Raw genomic sequence first — 25,255 nt, forward strand, 5'->3', positions numbered from 1 at the left:
ATCTCCCTATTTTTACAGGCTGTTATTTGATAAATCTTTGATAGGACACCATGGACTTTCCTGGCCACCTTTTCATAACTGCCAGATCCCTTTCTTCTTCTACTCCACTTAAGTTACTTTGAGATTGCTATTCTCCAAGTGTAACAACTTGCATTTTTCAGCATTAAAACATTGCTGCACATTTCTGACCATTCTTCAAGCTTGTCCAATTCATCCGAAGGATTGCTGCTTGTCATTGATTGTTAATCACTCTCCCAATCTTTATATCATCTGTAAATTTTGACATCATGTCCCCTATTCTCTTAGTCAGTGTCATTTATGAAAATCAGAAACAGTGATCCAAGAACCAATTCTTGGAGAAACCCCCACTTCTGACATTACATCAGTCTGAAGAGTATCCACGAATCGCAGGATGACTGCAGTGCCTTCTGCACTGCAGTCATCCTGCGATCCATCTTAGAATCTTGCCTGTGATCCAAACATGTTCCAGCTTATACAATAACCTCTCATGAAAGACTGAATTAAATGACTTGTTGATATCCAAATAAACTATGTCATAATTATTCCCTGGATCCAGCTCAAGGGTAACTGTGTTGAAATGGCTAACCAGTGAAACATGTCTCCATCAGAATTCCATTTCTATCTAAATGTCCATGGATAGCATTCTTAATCATTGTCCAAGATTTTCCCTAGTGCTGAAGTCAGGCTGACTTGTCTGTAGTTTCTGATCTCTCTCTTAGAACTACCTTTATCTATTGGCAATACATTAGCACTTCTCCAGTCCCTGAATTGGAATCTCTCTCTTGTCCAGTGGTACCCTCATAATTAACCTCAATAAGTTAATGCACTCTCAAGATGGGTATTAACCCAAGCACAGTACTAAGTACTATAGGTTCTAATACCTCTCGTGTTTGGAGTTCACATAAAAAAAAAAAAAAAAAAATTTATTAACAGTATTGGTGAAGCCGTGATCAAGCTTATTGTCTAAGTTTTTAGATAATACAAATGTTAGCAACGTGATTAATAACAGGAATCAAGGCATACTACTGCATCAGGGCCTATAAAAATTGGGCAGCAGGGGGTGAGAAGTTGTAACTGAAGTTTAACATTGATAAATGCATGGTACTGCATATGGGCAGTAGTAATTCCAAAATAACATACCAGTTGGGTAGTACTGCACTCAAGGTATTGGAGAAAGGAAGGAGCCTATGGATAATTATGCAGTCCGGTAAAAAGTTCTCTGAGCAGTGCAGACAAGCTGCTAGAACTCAATGGGGGTTCTATCAGTGATATACTGAAACTTTGCCAGCTGAGACATGGAAGTGATTATTCCATTGGGTAAGGTTTAGGCCACATACCATCTCTTTTCAGAGATGGCAGCAGGATAGAAATTTGCTCTCAACCGGAGGGTATTTGATTACTGTAATAAACTACTATATAATGTTGTGGAAGTGGGCAGTTTCAATAAATTTAAGGAAGAATGAGACATTATTAGAGGGGATGGGACAGATGAGATATATATATATATATATATTTATTATTATTATTTTTTTTAATTGCAAAGTTAGTTTTTGATGTTCCAAATGAATTTTATAGTGTGTGGAAGGAATGTTTAGAATTAAAGCAGTCTCTTGATAACCATTGTTAGCTGGTTCCTTAAATATGCTACAGGTAAGGAAATGATGAATATACAAAATAACCCGGTTTAGAAAAATTCACCGTAAACAGTTCACCAAATATCAATTCACTGAAAATACAATTTATTGAAAAAACAGTTCATTGAATATCAGTTAACCGGTAAATAAATTAGAATAAATAACGCAGTAATAATGTTTATTCAATGACAATTGTTTTTATTGAAATATATAATAATTATATAAATATTCTTCACATTGAAAATACAAGGTATTATGGTCCATTTCCCTCAGCATGAATTGTTGAGGAGGCTTCCATCCTGCAGTGGGTTGATAATGGCTGCACTTTACCCTTTTTTAGTATTTTAAAAGGTTAGTCTTTCAACAACATGCAGTTTTATGGAATTTTTATTGTTAAAAACTGCATAACATGGAAAACCAAACCTACATCTGTTATAACTGTTTCTGCAAAGGTAATGAAATCATTTAAACAGATTAAGTCCAGAAATTTTGAAAAAAAAAACATGAAGCAACCGGCTGACAGTTGCTTCATGTTTTCCATGTGCCTTTCATTGTAATATCTCCAAAATAATTTTAAATTAAGTCATTGAAAGTATTTTGCATTATTAAAATGTCTTTTGAATTTGTTGAGAGTAAGAAAGGAAAGCAAAAGATACATTTCAATGGTTATTTATATTTAAAAAATAAACCACTGAAAATAAAATTTATTGGACATCTGAAAATTATCAGAAACTCAAATGTAGAGCTGAAATTATAACTGAAAGAAGTAAAATCATTAAAAATATCTGGAGATCATTTCCATTGTGGAGATGCTACTAAAGCTGAACTGGCTTCTTTTACCAAGAAAATATGTCATGCTGTGGATGATCCACCACATTATATTATCTCATGGGAAGTCAGTTAGAATTAGTGAATCGACTGCTGTCAGTTTACCAAGTGTACAAAATGTGAAAAGAGCGGTAAAAAAATATTTGTGTTGAAGAAGACTGCTGGGCCAGAAGTGCCTGAGATTTATAAACAAATGGCAAATGGTGAAAAAATTTTTATTATTTGACTCTGGTTCTGAAGTTGATCATATTTTAATATTTTCAACACAATGGAACCTTCAATTATTAGCACAGTCCCAGCACTGTTGTGTACCGTGTAGCTGATACATTTAAAACTGTTCCTCCTCCTCTTTTTTTTTCTCAGCTATCCATATTTCACAGAAATAATGATGGTATTCCTTTATTATTTGCATTATTACCTGAAAAATCTGAAAACACATACACACAAGAATTAAGAAAATTAATTCCACCTGCATCACCAGGAACGGTAATAACTGATTTTGAGACATTTATAAATGCTATAAAAATTGAATTACAAGTGATAAGCATCGAGGATGTTTTTTTTTCACTTTTGTCAATCTATATACTGACATATTCAGCAAAATGAATTAAAGCAAAAATACAATACCGATGCTGATTTTGCGTTACATCTTAAAATCTTGGTCGCTTTAGCTTTCGTGCCTCCAATATATGTTCAAAACACTTCTGAAATATTGTCATAGTAGAAAGGTATCACCACCACCAGTGAATGTGAAGAATGTTATATAATTATATATTTATTTATTTATTTTATGTTATTTTATTTTTTTGTCTTCGTGAATTGTATATAACAGTCTCTAGAGCAGTGGTTTTCAACCAGGGTGCCGTGTAATTTGGGTTTAAGTTACTTAAAGTTGTTGTTATTATTTTTTAAATTTGTATATTTATTTCATTATAAGGTGTACGGTATCCATTGTACCATATCTTTTTAATTTTGTGGTCATCTATAATTGATCTTTATTTAGTACCTCTATATAAAGAAAAAAGTATACAGTATAGGTATGTATATTAAAAGGTTGAAAACCACCGTGTTAGGTATTTCTTTTTGCCTAGGGGTGCCGTGAAAAAATTATTGGGGACATTAAGGGTGCCGAGAAAGTTTGGGAACCTCTGCTCTAGAGTAAAAAAAAAACATTATTACTTAATCTGATTTATTTATTGGTGAACCAGTGAATTGATGTTTGGTGAATTTTTTTTTTTTTTTGATAAATTGTATTTTTGGTAAATTTCCTGGATACCAAAGTAAACGCTGGTTTTGTGGTACCAATTTTGGAGCACTTGTCCTGATATAATAAAAACCTAAGTAAAACATCACATTTGTAGCTGATTTGCTGTATGAGGATGCAATCATACAAAAACAGCCATCTGCAGTTCTGAACAACAGTACAAAATAATATATCAGATATACTTTTGTGATGTTTATTTGGATTTATAACATTTTTATTACTTAAGTATAATATAAAATGTAGTTTTACCATGAATAATTTAAACAGAAGGAAAGTAAGCCTGAAAATTTTTCAAAACTTTCAATTTTGTAAATAACTTAATAAGGCCAATTTACATTAACAGGTTTTCCCCCTGCCTCCCATTCAGGGTATTTTCTCCCCTACTTTCTTTGCACTTCATAATTTCAGATATTTTCTTTTCTAAATCCACAAGAGATGGCGAAGTTGTCTTGTGTCAGATTTGTGTAATTTAGGAATAATTATTTCATATCATATGATATCTAAAAAATTAATATGTATGTAATTTTTTATTGCATGTAAGTTTTAATGATATATTATTTTTTCTTTAAAAATGAAGATATTTTAAACATCAGTCTGAAAGTTTACAGCTTACTCTTTGACCATTTATTCCATCAATGAGTGCTTCTAATAATTTATCGTTATTTTTTTATTTTCTCTTGGTTTTTTTAAGTAATCGTTATTTATATGCACCCAAATTTAGCATGTTCATCTGTCTACTTATTACAAAAGTTGTACAATAATATTAGCTGCAAAAAATTTTATTATTTTAAGAGAAAACAATGTGAACATGTTGGAATGATAGTGTATATATTACTTGTTTTCTACTAATTGTAATTTTATTAATTAGCTTAGCTATAACTTTTGATTTAAGTGGTGATGTGAAAGGACATAGCTTTTGAATTATATAATACTGCTGTAAAAATAAAAGATATATTTATAAAGCTTGTTTATTAAAATAAGTCTCCTGTGAAATGTACTCATCTAAGTTTTCATACAAAAGAGATTAAAAAGGGGGGAGGCAACCAAGGAAATTTAGAAACGATTAAGGAATTGCTTCTTATCACAAACAGCAATTCAGTCAAGTATGTCAATTTAAAGCTGCTCATAACTGGGCACATAGAAATAAACAAAAATAAAAAAGTAAAAGTAACAAGTGAAATTTAAAATGCATTGGCAAGAAGAGAACTAATTTTTCATGACACCATTGTCAATTGCCATTAAGATATTGCATGCATAGAAAGTTACAGTTTATATACTGGAGCAGTCTTGGGAATGGAGGAGCTTGCTTCTGATTGGCCATTTAGAAGTCTAATTTTTTCCAAACACCAGTTATTTACAAAATCAGCTGGGAGGTCTGGTATTCAATTTGTGTGACTATTCTAACTTATACTTAATGATAACGAGAAATTCCATAATACATAATTTGTAGTTGATATTTAGCCTACCTCATAATTAAATTAATTCATTCTATCCTAGGTTAAAATATGCTTGAAGTAAAAAACAATAATAGTATTAACTTTCTAAATTTGACTGTTAAAAACAAAGCATGCTCCTTTGCACTTGATTCTGTAAAAAAACCAATAGTTTTTCCTACAGGAGCAAACTGTTAAAAGAATTATAAAAAAATAATAATGGCTTCACCATATCATAGTTTATTTGTATGACTTTGCCATATCATAGTTTATTTGTATGACTTTGCCATATCATAGTTTATTTGCATGTAGGATCAGAGATATTTTTAAAAACACACACAAATCTTGGCTTCTCTTCTTATTCAACAGTCAGTTCTGTGTTTAAAAATTTCAGTAAACCTTCTTACTAAATAAGTGATATAAACCATATAGTTTGTTATTAGTGGCCAGCAAGATCTGCCAGGCCAGATATGTGACATCAGCTTTAATCAGATATGGCTGCACCAGTGTTTCTAATGCATGTGTATGTGTATATTTTCCCAATTCAGCCTCCATAACATGATAAAAATGGAGCTGGCAGTACATTCAGAGAGTTTGGCACACTGGCCCCAATTAACTGGTCAAATTTAATCAAACTAAATAGTGACTACTAATATTATGTACTATAGAAGCCCATAATTAAGTATAAGTTGGAATATCTGTGCAAGCTCAGTGCCAGACCACCAGTCAATTTGAATGTCTGGTGTTTGGACGGAATCAGGATTCAAAATGGCCCACCAGAAGCAAGCTAATACATTCCCGTGATCACTCCAGGTAATATATAAATCATAACTTTCTATGCATGCACTACCTTAATGGCAACTGACTGGTATCATGAAAGATTAGTTTTCTTGTCATTGTATTTCAAATTTTATTTGTTAGTTTTACTTTTTTTTTTTATTGTTTATTTATCTATGCTCATTTACAAATAGTTTCAAATCAACACACTTGGGCAAAATCCATTTTGGGATAAGGACAATTTAATCTTTGTTTAACAATTTGTTCTTTAATTCTTCTCTTTCTTGCTTTCTTGGTGATTCCCTTCTACTCTCTCTCTCTCACTCACTCACTCACTCACGGTAACATGGGTATTTTTATTATTATTTTTTTTTTTTCCCCTTTGGCTGGTGCAGCATAAGCCTCAGGCTTCCTTGTACCATGTAGCTAATAATAAATAATAATATTTGGTTGTTTCTTTTTAGGCAGGTTAGCATATATGCATCACTATGGCCATCCATCTGTAGGTAACAGTTAAATTCCCAGTAACTAGACACTTTCATGAAATTTTGTAATTGGGTATTTTGTTGAGCCAATTCAAATTTCATTAAAATCAGAAAAGTAGAAATCTGGCAATTTTTATTTTCCCCCTTTTTTTTTTTTTCTTCTTTTTCTCACACATAATTTGACTCCCGGTGGATGGATTTTGGATTTTCTTGAAATTTTATATTTAGATCTTGTGGGAACATTGTTGAGCCTTCCCAAATTTCATTAAAATCAGACTGATAGAAATCCAGTAATTCCCCCCCCCCCCATTTCCATACATATCACATAGGTTATCCATATATTGTAGCTGAAGCAGATGTTATGTTTGTTGCCTTCCAATAGTTGGAAAGTGATTGGTAGTGCGTGTAGAAAAGAAATATTCTCGCTTCACATATGTCTTTGCTTTTTGTTCTCTCTCTTTTTTGTTATAAATTATGAATGTTAATATTTGCTAATGTGCCTAAAGCACTGCATACATTAACTTACTTTTTATTTTTACCTCTCATAGATTTAATGTGCAGATTTCACAGGTGTCTTACTGTAATAAAGAAGCTTTCTAAGTATATCTTCTTTTACCATCCATTATAACACTGCAGTTCACTAGAAAAACCTCAGTTTTAAGTTGGATTATGTAATGCTAATTGTAAGTTTAAATTGTGGCAAAATCTGTATTGTGGTGTACTAATATTAATTAAATAATTGTGATAATGGAAGAAAAGCATATATTACCACCAGGAATTAATATTTCATAAAGGAGAATAATCTAAATTAATATTTGTTAAAGCTATATATATATATATATATATGTGTGTGTTTTTTTTAATTATATATTTTTTATAACTTTCTGTAGGACAATACATCCCTTAATTTTGGACCAGAATTATATAAATTTAAAGAACCAAGTAATTAAAGCTGAAAGAAGAGTATTAAAGGAGCTTGGTTTTTGTGTTCATGTGAAGCATCCTCATAAGGTACTGTACTTTTTATAATCATCTGTACTCCTTACCTTTTCCCAGAATTTTATAACGAATATTTATTTATATATCATTTTACATAGGTGCTGTCTCATAGAAAAAAAAACATCCTTTAATTATTATATTTTTTTTAATGTTATTTTGACTTTGGTAGCATTACAATGGGTTAACATTTCCAAGAACCAAGAGCATTGGAAATATTATGGATAATCCACTTGGTAGGTTTCACCTGACAACAGTACTTGTGTACTTTCCAAGACATTCACGATTGGCAAGAGAGATTGTCTGTGAAATTGAGATTTCAAAAACCTCTGTAGGCCAAATAATTCAAAATCACAAAATTTTTCTGCATATGATTTGTATAAGAATTATACAATTTCTGCTTAATTCCAAAAATTTAGGTTGGTTGCTGATAGCGTACAGAAGGTTCTTTATAAATATGCATTTATATCCTAACCCCTCAAGAACCATACTATTACTTTGATAAGACTGCTGGTTGACTACATCAGTGGATTGTTGTCAGATTCCATTGATGTAGTTAAAATCTCTGTAGTCTTTCTAACCAACATACTCTGTGCATCCAAACTTGTCCTATTGGCTGCTAAGTGGTTTTAGAGCATTAGTATTAGTAGAGGCATATGATGCAAGAAAGCAGCATCAGCCAAAAAAAAAAAAAAAAAAACCCCTTCCCATTTCACCCATCCATTCACTCCAAATGTTTATCTAGTCCCACTTTAATTTATTTAAGCTGTCAACTTCTACAATGGCAGATAGATATTTGTTCCAGCAATCAACCACCTGCTGGCTAAATGCAAATTTCCGCACATCTATTCTACAACAGTCTTTCCACAATCTGAATTTATATCCCCCCAGGTGATTAATCTGGGCAAGAGGAAGAATCCCATCAGCATTGAGCTTGCTCAGATCATTGAAAGCCTTATACACCTCAATCAGTTCACTTCACAGGTGCCTAGTCACATGACACTGTAATTTGCAAAATTTAAGCCTTTCTTCATAAGAGCAACCCTTTGTTCCATTCACTAATCTTGTTGCACTTCCCTGTACTCCTTCCAGCAGCTCTACATCCTTCCTAAAATGAGGCCTCCAGACCTGTATATAGTGCTTAAGGTGTGGCCTAACCATTGCCTTATACAAGAGGATAATCACCTCCTTATCCCTGCTACAAAAATTCCATTATATCATTCACAAGAGCTACTCTTGCAGACTGTGTGCACTGCTCAGAACACTACATATGTGACTGCATAATTACCCCAAGATCCTTTTCATTCTCTACCACCCTAGTGTAGTACCGCACAGTTGATAAATTGCTCTGGGGTTACTGCCTCCCATATGCAGTACTTTGCATTTGTCAAGGTTAAACTTCAGTTGCCACCTCTGAGCCCATCTGCTCAACTTTTCTAGATCCTGTTCCACTGGCGTACTGTCATTAGTGTCATTAACAACCCTGCCAACCTTTGTATCATCTGCAAACTTAGAAATTAAGCCTGATATACCTTCATCAATATCATTAATAAATACAGAAAACAACAATGGACCGAACACTGAACCAACCCTGGGGTATTCCACTAATAACATTAGTCCATTGATTACCACTCTGCCTTCTCCCACTCAACCATCCTGTTATCCATAGTAGCAACTTGCCCTTAATGCCACACTGTTCCAATTTGTACAGCAGTACAACAGGTACCTTTCTTGTGTTTATCTTCAACAATTTCTCTTCCAATTTACTCTCAGTTATTGCCAAATTATTAAGCTCACTGCTGCCATAGTTTAATACACTTCTGGCATTTCCCTCCCTGAATAACTTCTCATGTGTAAATGTATATACAAAATACTCATTCGGTTTAACTACCTGAGCAGGATCATCAACAGTTGAACCATGTGCAACAGTATCAAAAAACTTCCTAAGATCCAAATATGTGGGGGTGCCTCCGTAGCCAGGTGGGAAGGAGCAGCAGTGCGTAGCACACGCTTCTTGATTAGACTGTGGTTCGAGCCCATCACCACCAAATACGGAGGATGCAGAAAGGTCAGGGAGTGACCACCGCATATTCCCGGAGCAATATGGCCTTAGTTGCTAATGCTCCTAAAAACCAAATAACAACAACAACTACCAAGTATGTGATATCAAAATTTTCTTTGCTTCAAATTCCTCTGTGACCACATCATAATATCCAATCAAATTGGTCAGACAGGACTTCCCCTTAACAAACCCCATGCTGTCTGAACTATAACTGGTCTTGTCTAGATGATCCTGCAGTGCTTCTTTAACCAGTGCCTCCATTAATTTCCCTGCAACAGAAGTTAAACTAACAGGTCTGTAATTACCTGTCTCCCCCTTTGATCCTCTGGCACATGATAGCCTTAGATACTGATGCGCCATTAAACTTCCAATAACCAACCAACCAACCAACCTTTGATCCTCCTTTGTCAATCGAGGTCACATTTGCACATTTCCAGTCCATGGGTACCTCCTCTGAGTCCAAGAAAGCTGTCATAATTATTGCTAAGGATTTGCCTACTTCCTTTGCTGCCGCCTTTAATATAACTGGATAGATTCCATCCATCCCAGGTACCTTTCTTGTGTTTATCTTCAACAATTTCTCTTCCAATTTACTCTCAGTTATTGCCAAATTATTAAGCTCACTGCCATAGTTTAATACACTTCTGGCATTTCCCTCCCTGAATAACTTCTCATGTGTAAATGTATATACAAAATACTCATTCAGTTTAACTACCTGAGCAGGATCTCAACAGTTGAACCATTGATATCAAGTGGACCAATCTGATTCATCCCCTTCCTTCTAGAGTTTAGAATAATCTTTGCTGTTTTTCTTTGCATCCTTTGCCAAATATTTCTCGTATTTTGCCTTTGCCTGCCTAACCTCCATTGTGACTTGTTTACAGACCAGCTTATATCTGTCATAGGCTTCTGTCTCACCTGTTAATTTATATTTATCCCATGAATTTTTCTTCTCTGCCATGAATCATTAGTTCATCTTGCATGCATTTAGGCCAGAACCTTGAAAAATATTTCTTAGTCAGGATGAAAAGCCTAGTAGCTGCCAAGGTTAATTTTTTGAATGCTTCCCATTTAGAATTTGCTTTCTCACTGTATAGACTTTAAAAACTGTTTCAGACCACCGTAATCACCTTTACGAAAGCAAAATCTCTTACCTTTACCCCTTATGGTGGTTACCTCGTTGAATAAATCTCACATCAGCACTCTGTGATCACTTCCACCTAGTGGTTCCCTTATGTACAGATTCTTAATGCATCAATAACCACTACTTATAATCAGATCAAGAGTATTACTCTCTCTGGTTGCCTCTCAAACATGCTACTGTAGAAAACAATTATCCAGTGAACCCACAAGTTCCAGCCAATATCTGGAAAGTGAAAATCCCCCATTATAAGACATTCTGATTTACTGGCCCACTCTTTCTTTGTACAGTTGTTCTTTGTACTCATCAGAGTCATTAGGCCTATAACACACTCTTACTCTCAACTTTGCTTTCCCAGTGCTTATGTCACACCAAACTGACTCAACATTGCACTGTCCAATTATGTCAACTGGATGTACTGCCTTAGATTTTGTGTTTCTTAACTAACAGTATAACTCCTCCCTTCCTATCCTGTGTATCCTTTGTGTACACATTGTACTTCCCAAATTCCAATTCTGCATTCCTTACATCTGTGTGGCATCCCGTCTGCGATATCAAAACAATATCTGCCTTCGATGTCTTGACCAGCACTTCAAATTCATGAAATTTATTTATTTACTTACCATATTTCCCCATGTATAAGACGCACCTTTTTTCGAAAAAGTTGGTGTCTAAAAACTGGGTGAGTCTTATACAGTGGTTGTAATTTTTTTTTACTTGCATTTCCCGCTTTTTTGCGCTTGTTGTCTTTGCACTCATTGTTTCGCACTTGTTACCGGTATATTAGGTTACGTTTTGCCACGTTCTGCCCAGAAATGGCTCAGAAAAGATTTTCATACAGTGCTGAATTCAAGTTAAAAGTGATCCAGTTTGCAAAAGTGAATGGAAATCGTGCTGCTGAATGTAAGTTTGGTACTCCTCCAACTGAGAAAACAATCCGAGACTGGCTACGGGAAGAAGAAACCCTACTGAAAACGCCACGGCAGAAGAAGGCCATTAGAGGCAAGTCAGCAAAATGGCCTGATTTAGAGAGGGAATTGAAGAGCAAAGAGCAATTGGAATTCCTGTGTCCACAAAGATGGTTCAGCATTAGGCAAGAAAAATTGCTGATGAAAAAGAAGTTACTGATTTCAAAGGAGGACACAATTGGTGCTTCAGGTTCATGAAACGGAATGGACTAAGCATGCGTACGCGCACCAGACTTGCCCAAAAGATGCCTGTAAGCAATGAGCAGAAGGTCCTTGAATTTCATCATTTTTGTCATTCAATGTCGGAAGACACATCAGTTTGAGTTGGGACAGATTGCAAATATGGACAAAGTCCCCCTTCGATTTGATGTCCGAAGTAACAGAACTGTTGATAAGAAGGGGGTGAAAACTGTAACTGTGAAGACAAGTGACACGAAAAGAGCCATTATACAGTTGTTCTAGCTTGTAGTGCCGACGGAACCAAGCTGCCTCCTATGCTGATTTTCAAACACAAAACAATGCCAAAAGAAGACATTCCTCGAGGAGTGATTGTCCACGTTCATGACAAGGATTGGATGGATCAGGATGGGATGAAGATCTGGTTTGAGAAAGTTTGGAGCAGGAGACCAGGTGGGCTCTTACGCAAACCTACCCTATTTGTGCTTGATCAGTTCAGGGCACACATAACAAAAAATACAAAGAAGATTGCTGCAGAGCAAAAAACAAAACTTGCCGTCATACCTTGACATCCCAGCCCCAACCACTTGATGTCAGCTAACAAACCCTTCAAAGCTGACACGAGAGACGAATGGAACAAATGGATGAAGTCTTCTGGGGACAATTTTACACCAGCAGGATGAGTGAAGAAACCAACTATAGGAGAAGTTTGTACCCGGGTGGAAAGATTCTGGGATAATATCAAATTTGAGATCGTTGTCAAGTCATTTAAGAAGTGTGGCATTTCAAATGCCATAGATGGAACTGAGGACGAGGCAATATATGAAGACAGTGATTCGTCATCAGACACAGATGAGGACAAGCTAATGGATGGGAGTTTTGACAGTGATGAGTTGTATGAATTTTATGATGAATAAAACTTGAGTTCAATAACTTTATGTAATACATTTTTTTTTTCAAATTTCAGCCCCCAAAATTAAGATGCGTCTTATACATGGGGAAATACTGTACTTCAGAGCCGCATGATGCATTTGTGGTTTATAACAAAAAATATCTTCCATCTCTGACATCCAATATTTTTAACTGATGATTTATTTCAGCAGTTCCCAACCTTTTTTTGACTAGTGAACCCCTTTCGACATAATATTTTTATTGTGAACCACTAAGCCTATATTCTTTGAAATCGTATAATAGTTCTGAATTTTTATTATAAAATATTTCCAGTACTATGTTTTTATAAGTTATATTGTGGAATAATATAAAATTATTATGTACCTATGCATAACAATGGTCTTTGAGAAAGAAGGAAAAAAAATTAGTCTGGAAAACATTAACACAATATACTGTAAGATAGTCAACTAATTATAAGTAGGTCCCGTTTTATGATGGTCCATTTTACGACTTTTCACATTAATGACTGTTTCAAAATATTACCTGAAAAAATTGAAAATAACAAAAAAATCAGAGCTCAGTAACACATTGCAGCAACACCTGCAAGTCCAAACATGCACTAGGCGTTTCTTTTGTTTTTTGTGGTGCATTGTGGGTGGAATGATAGCTATGCCAAGCGTTATTATTATTAATAGCCATATGGTACAAGGAAGCCTGAGACTTATGCTGCACCAGAAAAAAAAAATTCCAAAAGTTATCTTGAGAAGGGAGTCACAAAGAAAGAGAAGAATGATGATATCCAGCTCAGGACCCTGGGTGTGCCAAGCCCATACTCACTAGATGTGAGCCCCAGGGTTCTTTGTTTACATTCAGTGTGCCATGTTCGTTTCATTGTGAATTTTTCCTCAATTGTTAATGGGTTACACATTGTTATTTCTCATTAATAATAATTATTGTGTAACTATGAGCTCTAAGCATAGGGCAGTTTCTGTGCCGAGGGGCCAAAAAGAGTGTAAAACACTAACAGTTAAGGAGAAAATAGATGTGATTGTCACGTGGAGTCTGCTGAGCATCGGTCAGATGCGTGTAAGGCGTTGAGTTTAGTACCTTCTACTGTATCAACGATTATGAACAATGTTGATAAAATCAAAAAAGCGCAACACACACATGGATAACAAGTGTGTCATCCTCCAGAACAACTTATTCATGTAGTGAGATAATGGAAAAAATTGAGCAGTTCTTAGTGTTGTGGGTTGATGATATGAACCAAAATAACATCCCTGTTACACAGGTGGTAATTCTGGACAAGTCAAAGTCATTATTTGACGAATTATGTGAGGAGTCTGGTAGCAGTGAAACATTTACGGCCAGCAAAGGGTGGTTTCATCAGTTTAAAAACTGTTGTAAAATTCACAATGTGAAAGTGTGTGGTGAGGCTGCTAGTGCTGACATTGCAGTGGTGGAAGAGTATCCTTCCGAATTTAAACGCTTTATAGACAAAGGCAACTACTACTGTGATTTAGTTTTTAATGTGGACGAAATGGGTAGTGGAGTCATCTCTTGAGTAAATACGTACTCAAGTGATGACTCCACAGGACCAAAGTAAAAATTTATTTTATTAATTATTTTATATATAAGTATAAATAAAACATGTGCATTAAATGTTTAAAATATTTAATTATTTATAAAGAACAGAAATATTAGTGCATGCTTGGAAAAATTTTGAGAATTTTGGAACCTATCTCATTCAATTACATTATAGTTTGGTCTTGTTTTACGACCCTGTTTTGCTGGAACATAACCATGTCATAAAACAGGTCCTACCTGTATAAGGAATTGTGGGAGATGTGGTTTCTTTCGTTGGCAATTCTTTACTTTATATTTAATTTTAATCTGAAGTTCTTATTATCTTGATTATATGTGATCACAGTACAGCCTGTTGAATTATGGCTTGCATACAGTCGAGTGCGTGCTGTCTTTGATGAATATGGTGCCTGACTATAATCGAGCACAGTACTTTAAGTGTTTATAACACTTAAGAGATTGTAGTACTTACTCCATGATTTGCGGCATACTTTGAAATGACCTTGAAAAATATATGTATGTACATACTTGCAAAAATGTTAGTGCTTGAGTTTAAATATACAGACTGCCCATAAAATTTGGAATCAATAAATAATAAGTAAATTGTAGTTTACACTGATTCCAGATTTATGGAGATCGTGTAGAATGAGCAAATGAGAGTAAATTCATTAACAGTGGAAATTAAACCATTCAGAACATATAGAGGAAGGTAAACTGAATAGCAGTTGAAATTAAAATTAGGATTTGAAATGGAAACAGAACTGAAACATTAAAACAAATGGCATATGAAACCAAATAACAATTAGCATAATCTGATTCTTCAATAAACTTATGAAGGCAATATAGTCTAAATAAATTGTACAAAAATCCAAAGAAATTGGATGAAGAAGAAGAGCAAAATTTCTGAATGTACAAGAAATTATTTATGTACAAGCTACTGCTGTTTTTGTTATCTTGCTTCCTGTATCCAAATGACATAACATAAATGTGATATTTTATTGTCAACTTAATTGAGAGTAACATTAATCTGCAGAGATAATTCATAGTTAAAACCAATTTAATAATAAGTTATTTAATTTTCTGTGTGGTTTACCTTTATGCAGCAATAACCATATATACCTATTAGTGTGATGAAGGGTATCTGGATATGCAAATGAGCCTTGCTTTAGTTGGCTTTTATTAAATAAAGTGTATATTTTATTTTTTTTTATGAATAAGGATTTGGTTTAAAAAATTTAGTAACCTTTTCAGGTAAAATTATTATTTTGAATGACATGATATTGATTAAAGCAGATTAGTTAATGACTGACAACTTTGAACATCTGTACACAGAGCACATTGTCAACATAGTTATAATTGCATTATAACTGCCAACACAATATATATATAAGTTCATTGTGTACAACTCTTTTATAGGACTGTTGAATCCACCTCTTGGTTATTTCATTTAAAATTTTATATGAATTACTTGTCTGATTTTTCTTGCTAACTGTAACATAGAGGTGCTGTCTCTGAATAAAATGGGAATTGTAAATTTATGTTAATACCACTGCAGGGCAAAGAAGGTCATTAAACTTTATCTTATTTTAGTAATTCAGAAATGGTGTGTGTGTGTGTGTGTGTGTGTGTGTGCGTGTGTGTGTGTGTGTGTGCGTGTGTAAAATAATGATGTGAAGTAGCCATCAATGGAATTACAGGAGACTTAACAGATTCAGGAATGGATTATCATTACTGATAGGTGCCTCGGTGGGCAGGAGCAGCAGTGCATAGCACATGCGTCTTGATTAGACCGGGGTTCGAGCCCGTGGGCCACCAAATACGGAGGATGCGGAAAGGTCAGGGAATGACCACCGCATATCCCCGGAGCAATATGGCCTTAGTTGCTAATGCTCCTAAGAACCAAATAACAACATCATTACTGATAACCTGTTCCTGTTTCTCGCACTGGTAAGTTTTTTTTTTTTTTTTTTGACAAATGCACTTAATTCGGGAACAGATTATGACTTAGATCCAGTTGATTTTCACAAAGATATGTGTTTTTTATTAAAAAAATTTAAATTTTTGTCTTCATGTGTCCAATTTACAGCATTACACATTTTGTATTTTATAGGGAAAAGGTTAACTAAAGTAGTACTTTCTACTTTCTAACTATTGTCTGCATGCCACAGATATTTAGTATATTGCTTCAGAGTAGTGATACATGAAAAAGAAAAATAATAAATAGCAGCTTACTTAGCAAAAATTAAGAAACAAAATACAGTAGAACTTTGATTGTCCGTCATCCTATTTACCATCAGTCTCTGTTAACCATCACTTAACTCCACTACGCCATAATACATTGTGATATTGGTGCCACGTTTCACTCAATCTTTGTTTACAACTCACTCTATATGGTTGTACTTTAACCTCTTGTTTCATATTTTAATAATTTTTATTTAGCAAACCCATTGAAATGACAGAGAAACGTAAACGAGTAGTGTTGGGATTATCACAAAAAAATTGAAATAATCAATTATCTAAGAAAGTTGAAAGTGCTACAAGTATAGCTTCGGTTTATGGAATAGGAAGAACAACAGTAACTGATATAAAGTGTGATACAGACAAAATTTGAAAACCACTGATGGCAATGTTAAAAGTCATAAAATAACGAAGCTTGCTAAAAATGAACAATTGGATACTGCAATGTTTCAATGGTTTGTTCAAAAATGTAGCCAAGGAATTCCATTATCGGGATCTATAATAATCAAAAAAGCTATTGATATCAATAAAAAAACTATGCGGAGATCCTTCATTCAAGGCTAACATCGGATGGTTGACCAAATTTAAGTTTCTCCGTGGTATTCGACAGTTGTCAATCCAGGGTGAAAAGCTAAGTGCAGATAGCACAGCAGTTTCTGTTTATCGTGAAAAACTACAGAAGGAAATAGCTGATTGAAGTTTGGTTAAAGACTAAATATACGACTGCGATGCGACTGGCCTTAATTGGAAGGCACTACCTCAAAAGACACTGGCACTGGGATATAAGATCCAAAAAGGTTGTATCACTGTAATGGTATGTACTAATGCCAGCAGTAGTCATAAATTTCCTTTGGTTGTTATAGGAAAACCAGAAAAGCCTAGATCATTTAAAAATATTAATTTAAATGCTTTGCCAGTTAAATATTTCTCACAAAACAATGCGTGGATAAGCCAAGATATATTTCATGATTGGTTTCATAAAATATTTGTAACATGTGTAAGATCACATTTGGCATCAAAAGGCTTACAACAATATGCAATGCTACTGATGGACAATGCACCTACTCATCCCATACACGTATGTGATTTGAAAAGTGATGATGGCAAATACCATGCAACTTTCTGTCAGCAAACACTACTTCTCATTCAATCGATGGACCAGGGAGTAATTGAGAGTATGAAACATCATTATCGCAAAATGTTCATTCAAAAACTTCTTTCGGCAGAAAATAAATTAGATATGGATTTTGGAAAAGCTACGCTATAAAAGATGCAATTTTCAATGTCGCTGATGCCTGGAATGATGTTCCAGTTCAAACAATACAAAGAAGCTGGAATAAGTTGTGGCCAGAAATATATTCAACTGATACAGAAGCCATTCCAAAAGAAATTTTGCAGTGATGTTCGAATGTTCCTGGTTTTAAAAATATTTCGATGGAGGAAGTAAATGATTGGCTGGATATGGACTTCAGATGCAAAATTTCAGATGACGATGAAATTGTGCAAAGAGTGATGACAATTTTGGATGATTCTGAAACTAGAGAAGAAAAAGCTGCTGATGATAATGGAACGACAAACATAATTAGCCACTGTGAAGCTGAAACCATGTTGTCAAAGTGCATTGAGTGGTTACAGGCACAAGAAGAAGCAGATGCTACGCAAGTGTTACTTTTGCATAAAATTCATAACATTTCCTCTCAACAAAGGGCTCGAGGGGTAATGAAACAAAAGAAATTGGCTGACTTTTTTAGAAAAGAAATTTAATTATGTAATATTGTTTTCTTTTAAATTTTTTTATGACATTACTAGACCAATGTAAGTCAAAATATTAAAAATAGGTATGTATGTAGATATCTGTACTGTGATTTTTTGATGACCCAGTAAAAAATAAATAAAGTTTAATTAAATTTCATTAGGTTGTGTATTATGTAATAAAACAAACAAGTTAGATGGCCCGGTCTATTGTATATACAGGGTGTCTCAAAAATATTGGTACAAACATTTAGGGTGGGGTAGGTAACATCTAAAGGAATGTGAATCGCATAGGAACCCATAACTGGAAACATCACGGGAAAGTAGTAGCAGAGGCATAAGAAGCAGAAATGACACAAGACAGTAATTAGTGGCAAACATTTATTTGACATAATATTAACAATGGAGTACGAGATGGATGCATTTCATGATGTTACAACAGATGATTACTGTTGTGACATCATCGAAGGTTCCACCATGAGACGCGATGCATGCGTGACACCGATGCAGCATGGATTGGCGAACACGGTCAAACACACCTGGAGTTTCTTTTACATAGCAGAAGCACAGACGAGTCTCGCCACAAGATCCATTTCTGTCTTACACGATAGATTTGAGGCCCCCCCCCCACAGAAAGAAATCAAGGCTCGATAAATCAGGTGAGTGTGGGGGCCAGGCAATGGGTCCATCGACGCACAAAACGCCTGTTCAAATGGTCACGAACAGACCTTCCATAATGGGCAGGCGCCCCGTCATGTTGAAACCAAATGTTGCGTCTCACATTTGCTGGAACATCGTCAAGTAATCCTGGTAGAACTTGTTCAAGAAAGATCCGATATTTAGCGGAGTTCATGCAGGATGGTAACAGATATAGGCCGACTAAGCAGTCACCGACCATACCTGCCCACATTTATTGTGAAGCGATGTTGTGCCGCATGGGGGCGCACATCATGTGGACCCTCTGCTTAATCCATACACTAGGTGCATGTCTGCCACCTCACAGTTCGTATATCGATGCATGCTCTTCATGCGGCGACTACTGCTTGAATGAGTAAACCAGAAATTTTCCCTCTCGCAAACCGAAGAACACCGCCATGTACCGACTCATGGTGACGTTTCGGGTTCCTATGCGATTTGCATTCCTTTAGAGGGTGCCTCCATAGCCAGGTGGGCAAGAGCAGCAGTGCGTAGCACATGCTTCTTGATTAAACCGGGGTTCGAGCCCGTGACCACCAAATACAGAGGATGCGGAAAAGTCAGGGAATGACGACCGCATATCCCCGGAGCAATATGGCCTTAGTTGCTAATGCTCCTAAAAACCAAATAACAAACAAGCATTCCTTTAGATGTTACCTACCTCCCCTAAACGTTTGTACCAATATTTTTGAGACACCCTGTATAATGTTTTTAATGTACATATTCTATTATCTGTCTATTCGATTATCTGTCATGGTCTTGGTCCTGTACCCTGACAAATAATGAAGTTCTACTGTAATGAAAAGTGCCACACAAGGTTTTTTTTTTTTTTTTTGTAGTAATACTAGAAAATTATTTTATATATATATATATAATGGTTATAGAGTTAAAAAAAAAAAAAAAAAAGGTTTGAGAATCTCTGATTTTAAACTTGTCTGCAGATGTTGCAAGTTTGGCCAACAATGGACAGATTTCGAGGAACTGTACAAAGTCATTGTGCATATGGCAGCGATATTCTCTTCTGTCCCTGCTAATGATATTTGTATTCACAGCCTTCCTGTCTGAACCCAACTATCGTAGAATTCAAATATTTACTGAGACCATATCTTTATTTAAATTCTCTTATCAAATACCATATCAATAGTCTCAAAATAAATGGAATACCAACTACAATAATTATTTCATGGTTTAGTTTAAACACATTTACTAAAATTTTTTATTGTATATTTTTAGATTATTGTGACTTTATTGGATCTAGTGCTGAAGTGTAAAAATCGCAGGCTGATGCAGACAGCGTGGTAAGTATCTTATCTGTCTTAAGAGATTAATACAAGTTATTGTATTAAACATATATGTTTAGTAGTGCTATTTCTAATGCAGGTAAATTTAAAGAAACTTGGTGACTGTGTGCTGGTATGCAAATATTAAGCATGTATTAATTGGGTTACTTGTTTGGGTTTTCACCTAGCAAAGCTTAGGTGACCAGATATGGTAAGTAGATGTGAAACCAGAATCAACCATCGTGGCTGCTGATGTCCTGGATCCTTCATCGTTTCCTGTATCCAATGATCCAAGCTACTGGCTATGTTGACCTTCTCCATCTCAAGCAGTGCAGGTCAAACACTTGATTCTCAGGTCATCTGAAAAGGATAACAGTCATGAATCTCTGGTTGGATCCCCGTCAGCAGGAAAGTTTTATTGGTGGGATGCCAGTTGTATATTTTTTGAAGGTTATCTTATTTAAATAAATTCTTTCTTTAACTTATGTTGCATAGATATAAGCATATCATGATATGATGAATGATATTAGTTTTATATTTTAATATGTTTAAGTTTTCAATAATTCATTCAATAATTTATCATTATATAATTATTTTCCAACAGTTTATTATTTATGATTGTAAAGTATTATGTCAGAATTCTAGAGTATGTGTAAATTCATTTTTTTTTAATTGCAAAATAATGAAGAGAAATTTTAAGTAAATTGTGTATTTGTTATGAGTATGGGAATTTTACCCTTTTTTCCTCCCCACAAATTATATATTATATATACATATATATTAAAAAGTTCCTATAGTTGCCACCAAGGGAGTGTGCAGTATTGATGGTAATATTAGTTAGGATAACTATAAACACATGCTGCAACGAAAATCACACAAGGATTTAAAGAAGAAATTGTTTAATATGTTGTCTTTCATCATCTACAAATGTGCTCAAATTAAAGAACTGCATTTTCAGTAATATCACACAAAACACATTGGGTGAGATTCTTGTTTTTGGACCCACTAAGAGTTCTACAGGGTGTCTCAAAAATATTGGTACAAACATTTAGGAGAGGTAGGTAACATCTAAAGGAATGTGAATCGCATAGGAACCCACAACCGGAAACGTCACGGGAAAGTAGTAGCAGAGGCACAAGAAGCAGAAATGACACAAGACAGTAATTAGTGACAAACATTTATTTGACATAATATTAACAATGGAGAACAAGATGGATGCATTTCATGATGTTACAACAGATGCTCGAAGGATCCACCATGAGACGCGATGCATGCGTGACACCGATGCAGCATGGATTGGCGGACACGGTCGAACACACCTGGAGTTTCTTTGACAGTAGCAGCAGCAGCACAGACAACTCTGCACGAGATCCATTTCCGTCTCCACAGGCAATTCATACATGATAGATTTGAGGGCCCCCACAGAAAGAAATCAAGGCTCGATAAATCAGGGGAGCGTGGGAGCTAGGCAACGGATCCACCACAGCCAATCCATCGACGCCCAACACGCCTGTTCAAATGGTCACGAAAACACCTTCCATAATGGGCAGGCACCCCGTAATGTTGAAACCAAATGTTGCGTCTCACATTTACTGGAACATCGTCAAGTAACCCTGGTAGAACTTGTTCAAGAAAGATCCAATATTTAGCCGAGTTCATGCGGGATGGTAACAAGTATGGACCGACTAAGCAGTCACCGACAATACCTGCCCACACATTTATTGCGAGGCGATGTTGTGACGCACACTGTGTGGGTTGTTGTGCGCCCACACATGAGCATTGTGCTGATTGAATAAGCTTCATCCGTGAACAAAACATAGGCTGGAAAATTCAAGTCTTGAACACTTTCTTGGAGAAACCGTTGCGCAAAAGCCACACGTGCAGGATGATCTTGGGAGAGCAGTAACTGAACCCTTTGGAGATGAAAGGGGGTATAAGGAAACGTCGTGCCAGACACGCTGTACACTGCAACGAGACACTTCTAAGGCAGAAGCAATGGCACGTGTGCTGGTAGTAGGATTATTCTGGATGGCATTCAACACACTTTCTTCCGTGTCGGGAGTTCGCATCGAACGTGGTCTGCCCGCACTACCCCTGTTACCTCTAAATGACCCATAATTGCACAAATTTTGATGCACATGTGCAAACAAATGGTGGTCGTCCATTTGTTTGCGCGTGTCGTCCATTGTCCTCTGCTAATCCATACACTAGGTGCATGTTTTTTTTTAAGTGAACCCCAAACACGAGAGGTATTAGAACCTATAGTACTTAGTACCGTGCTTGGGTTGAAGGTTGAGAAGACGAAAGAAGATATTTGTTGACATTGGACTTGAACTTCTGTAGACTGTAATTTTCAGGAAATACGTATGAAGGAAGGTTGTTCCAGAAAACGGCAGTTGGATGAATAAACGAGGAAGATGAAAAGTTGGTTCTTGAGTTTGAAGTTGGACAGTAAATCGATGTTGGCTGGTGGCGGCACGTGTTCGGACTGTTTTGAAAGAGAGAGCAGGAATGATAGAAGCCAATTCAGAAGAACAGTGCCCATGGAAGTATCTATAGAAGAGGCATGCAGCAGAAACAGTACGTCTATGAGAAAGCGAGTGGAAAAGACTCTGTTAGAGATGAATCATTAATTAACCTAACTGCCCTCTTCTGAATGGAATCAAGAAGCCTGAGAGAGGTTTTGGGGTCACCACCCCAGATGTGGGAACAATATTCCATGGCAGGGTGGATTTGCGATTTATACAGAGTGAGCAGCTGTTTGGAAGAAAAGTAATGCTGAGAGTGAAAGAGAAAACCAAGTTTTTTAGATGCAGAGGAAGCAATATTTGTAATGTGCTTGTGCCAAGAGAGATTAGAAGTCAGGGTAATCCCCAAAAGAGATATATCATTTTGCCTAGAAATCAGAGTGTCACTAAAGATAAGCATAGGAACAGAAGAATCCTTTTTGCGAGATATAAGACAAGACTAAGTTTTAGAAGGATTGAAATCAACTAAATTGTCTTTGCCCCACTGGAGAATTACCTGGAGATCGGCATTTAAGGAATTGGTAGCAGATTTTCGAGACGTTGAAGCTGATTGAGCAGGACAAGGTTTCTCAAAATGGAAAGTGGAATGCAATGTGCTATCATCGGCAAAACTATGGATAGCATTTCCAGTCAATGGAAGAAGGTCATTAATATACAAGAGGAAAAGAGTGGGGGAAAGAACTGAACATTGGGGGCCACCGGCATTAGTAGAGAGGTTAGAAGACAGAGAGCCATCTAACATCACCCTCAGTGAGCGATCAGAGAGAAAACTGGATAACCAATTACTAAAAACAGTTGGCAAACCATAAGATGGAAGCTTGTTTAGAAGACCTTTATGCCAAACACAATCAAAAGCCTTTGAGATGTCAAGAGCCACTACTTGTGTTTCACCGAAACTTTCCATTGAATTAGTCCATAAATGGGTAACATAAGCCAGAATATCACCAGTGGATCGACACTGACGGAATCCATACTGGCGATCGTTGATCAGACGGAAGTTTTCTAGGTAGTTAAGAGTTGGCGGTTAATTGAATTCTCCATTACTTTAGAAAGAGTAGAAGTAATTGCAATGGGACGATAATTGGATGGGAGGGATTTGTTACCCTTTTTAAGAACTGGCTGGATATAAGCAAATTTCCAAGCAGAAGAAAAAACACCTGTGGAATAAGAAAGTGAAAAAAGGCGGCAAAGAATAGGAGTAAGTTTGGGAGCACAGGTTTTGAGAACAATTGGAGAAATACCATCAGGACCTGGAGCTTTCTTAGCATCAAGATTCATCAAAATCCTTCTGATATCCTTTTGACGGAAGACCACAGGAGGCATTGAATGGAGCGTTTTGGGAATGGTGGGAGGTGTTTTACCAAGATCATTAATACATGAGCTCGAAGAAAAATGGGATGCTAGCAGGTCAGCTTTATCCTTGGCTGAAGTGACAACGGAACCATCTGGTTTGGACAGAGGTGGGAGCAGAGTTGGGCAAAAGGTGCGGCCAATAGCTTTGGCAAGAGACCAGAATGCCCAGCTACCATTAGGGCAAGAAACAAGTTTTCTACTCTTAGCCTGTTCGTAATCTAGTTTGGACTGATTAATAACTGCTTTACAATTGTTGCGAGCTTTGGTGTAGGCAGAAAATGAAACTGAAGAATTAGAAACAAGCCAATTACGATATGCAACATTCTTCTCTTGGACAGCCTTAGCACATTTATTGGAAAACCAATATTTAGATAAAGGACAAGATTTTAAAGTGGAGTGTGGGATAAAGGATTCCATTCCTGCAAGAATAATTTCACTGATCCGATCTGAGCAAACGTTGACATCAGAAGTTTTGAAACAGTAATCCGACCAGGGAAAAGAAGTCTTGCAGGTCATCCCATTTTGCATTCTTGTAATGCCAAACAACACGAGGTTGGGAATAGCCATGAGATAAAGGTTCCATTGGAGAATAGACAATCACCAAGTTGTGATCTGAAGTGCCTAAAGCACCTCTCACTTCGACTGTGTGCGTAGAAGGGTTGTTTGTGAGGAAAAAATCAAGCGTATTGGCTGTATGATTAGGATTGTCCGGTGTTCTTGTAGGTAAATGAACAATCTGTGCTAGGTCATTAGTAATTGCAAAAGCCTTAGCATCTCGACCTGCTGGGTCGGTGTGACTAGAAAACGGAAGCCACCTGGAGTTGTGAACATTAAAATCACCAAGGAAAATTACCTCACTGTTAGGAAAGTTGGACTGGAGAAAGTCAAGTTGCAAAGAGAGGAAGTCAAATGCAGTGAACTTTTAAATTCCTGTTTTGGTTCCACATATCTATGTGAATCGGCCTTTTCATATTGGGGGGTGGGGGAAACAAAGACGAAGAATCACTCTACTCTTACGGACTTGCATACAAAAGATATTTACGGTTGGCCTTATCACGTTATATCCCCGATTTTTAAAAGCTTGGCAGATGACAGGAAGACACAAACATTACATAAATTAAAATTTTAAATATGTGTGAATTTAAAA

At 36.0% G+C, this 25,255-nt stretch overlaps 1 protein-coding gene across 1 annotated transcript in view; it reads left to right on the forward strand.

The window, feature by feature from the left end:
* Positions 1 to 25,255, forward strand: part of LOC150085334 (cyclin-L1-like) — a 303,690-nt gene that overhangs the window by 190,626 nt on the left and 87,809 nt on the right. Inside the window, exons 4-5 of the mRNA XM_090373159.1 lie at positions 7,333 to 7,453; positions 20,181 to 20,245. Of these exons, the coding sequence (XP_090229285.1) occupies positions 7,333 to 7,453; positions 20,181 to 20,245 (186 nt within the window). The remainder of the gene's footprint in view (positions 1 to 7,332; positions 7,454 to 20,180; positions 20,246 to 25,255) is intronic.

Source organism: Mastigoproctus giganteus, chromosome 5, assembly GCF_048544385.1.
Source record: "Mastigoproctus giganteus isolate SK-2022 chromosome 5, ASM4854438v1, whole genome shotgun sequence".
In the NCBI taxonomy this organism is placed as follows: Eukaryota; Metazoa; Arthropoda; class Arachnida; order Uropygi; family Thelyphonidae; genus Mastigoproctus; species Mastigoproctus giganteus.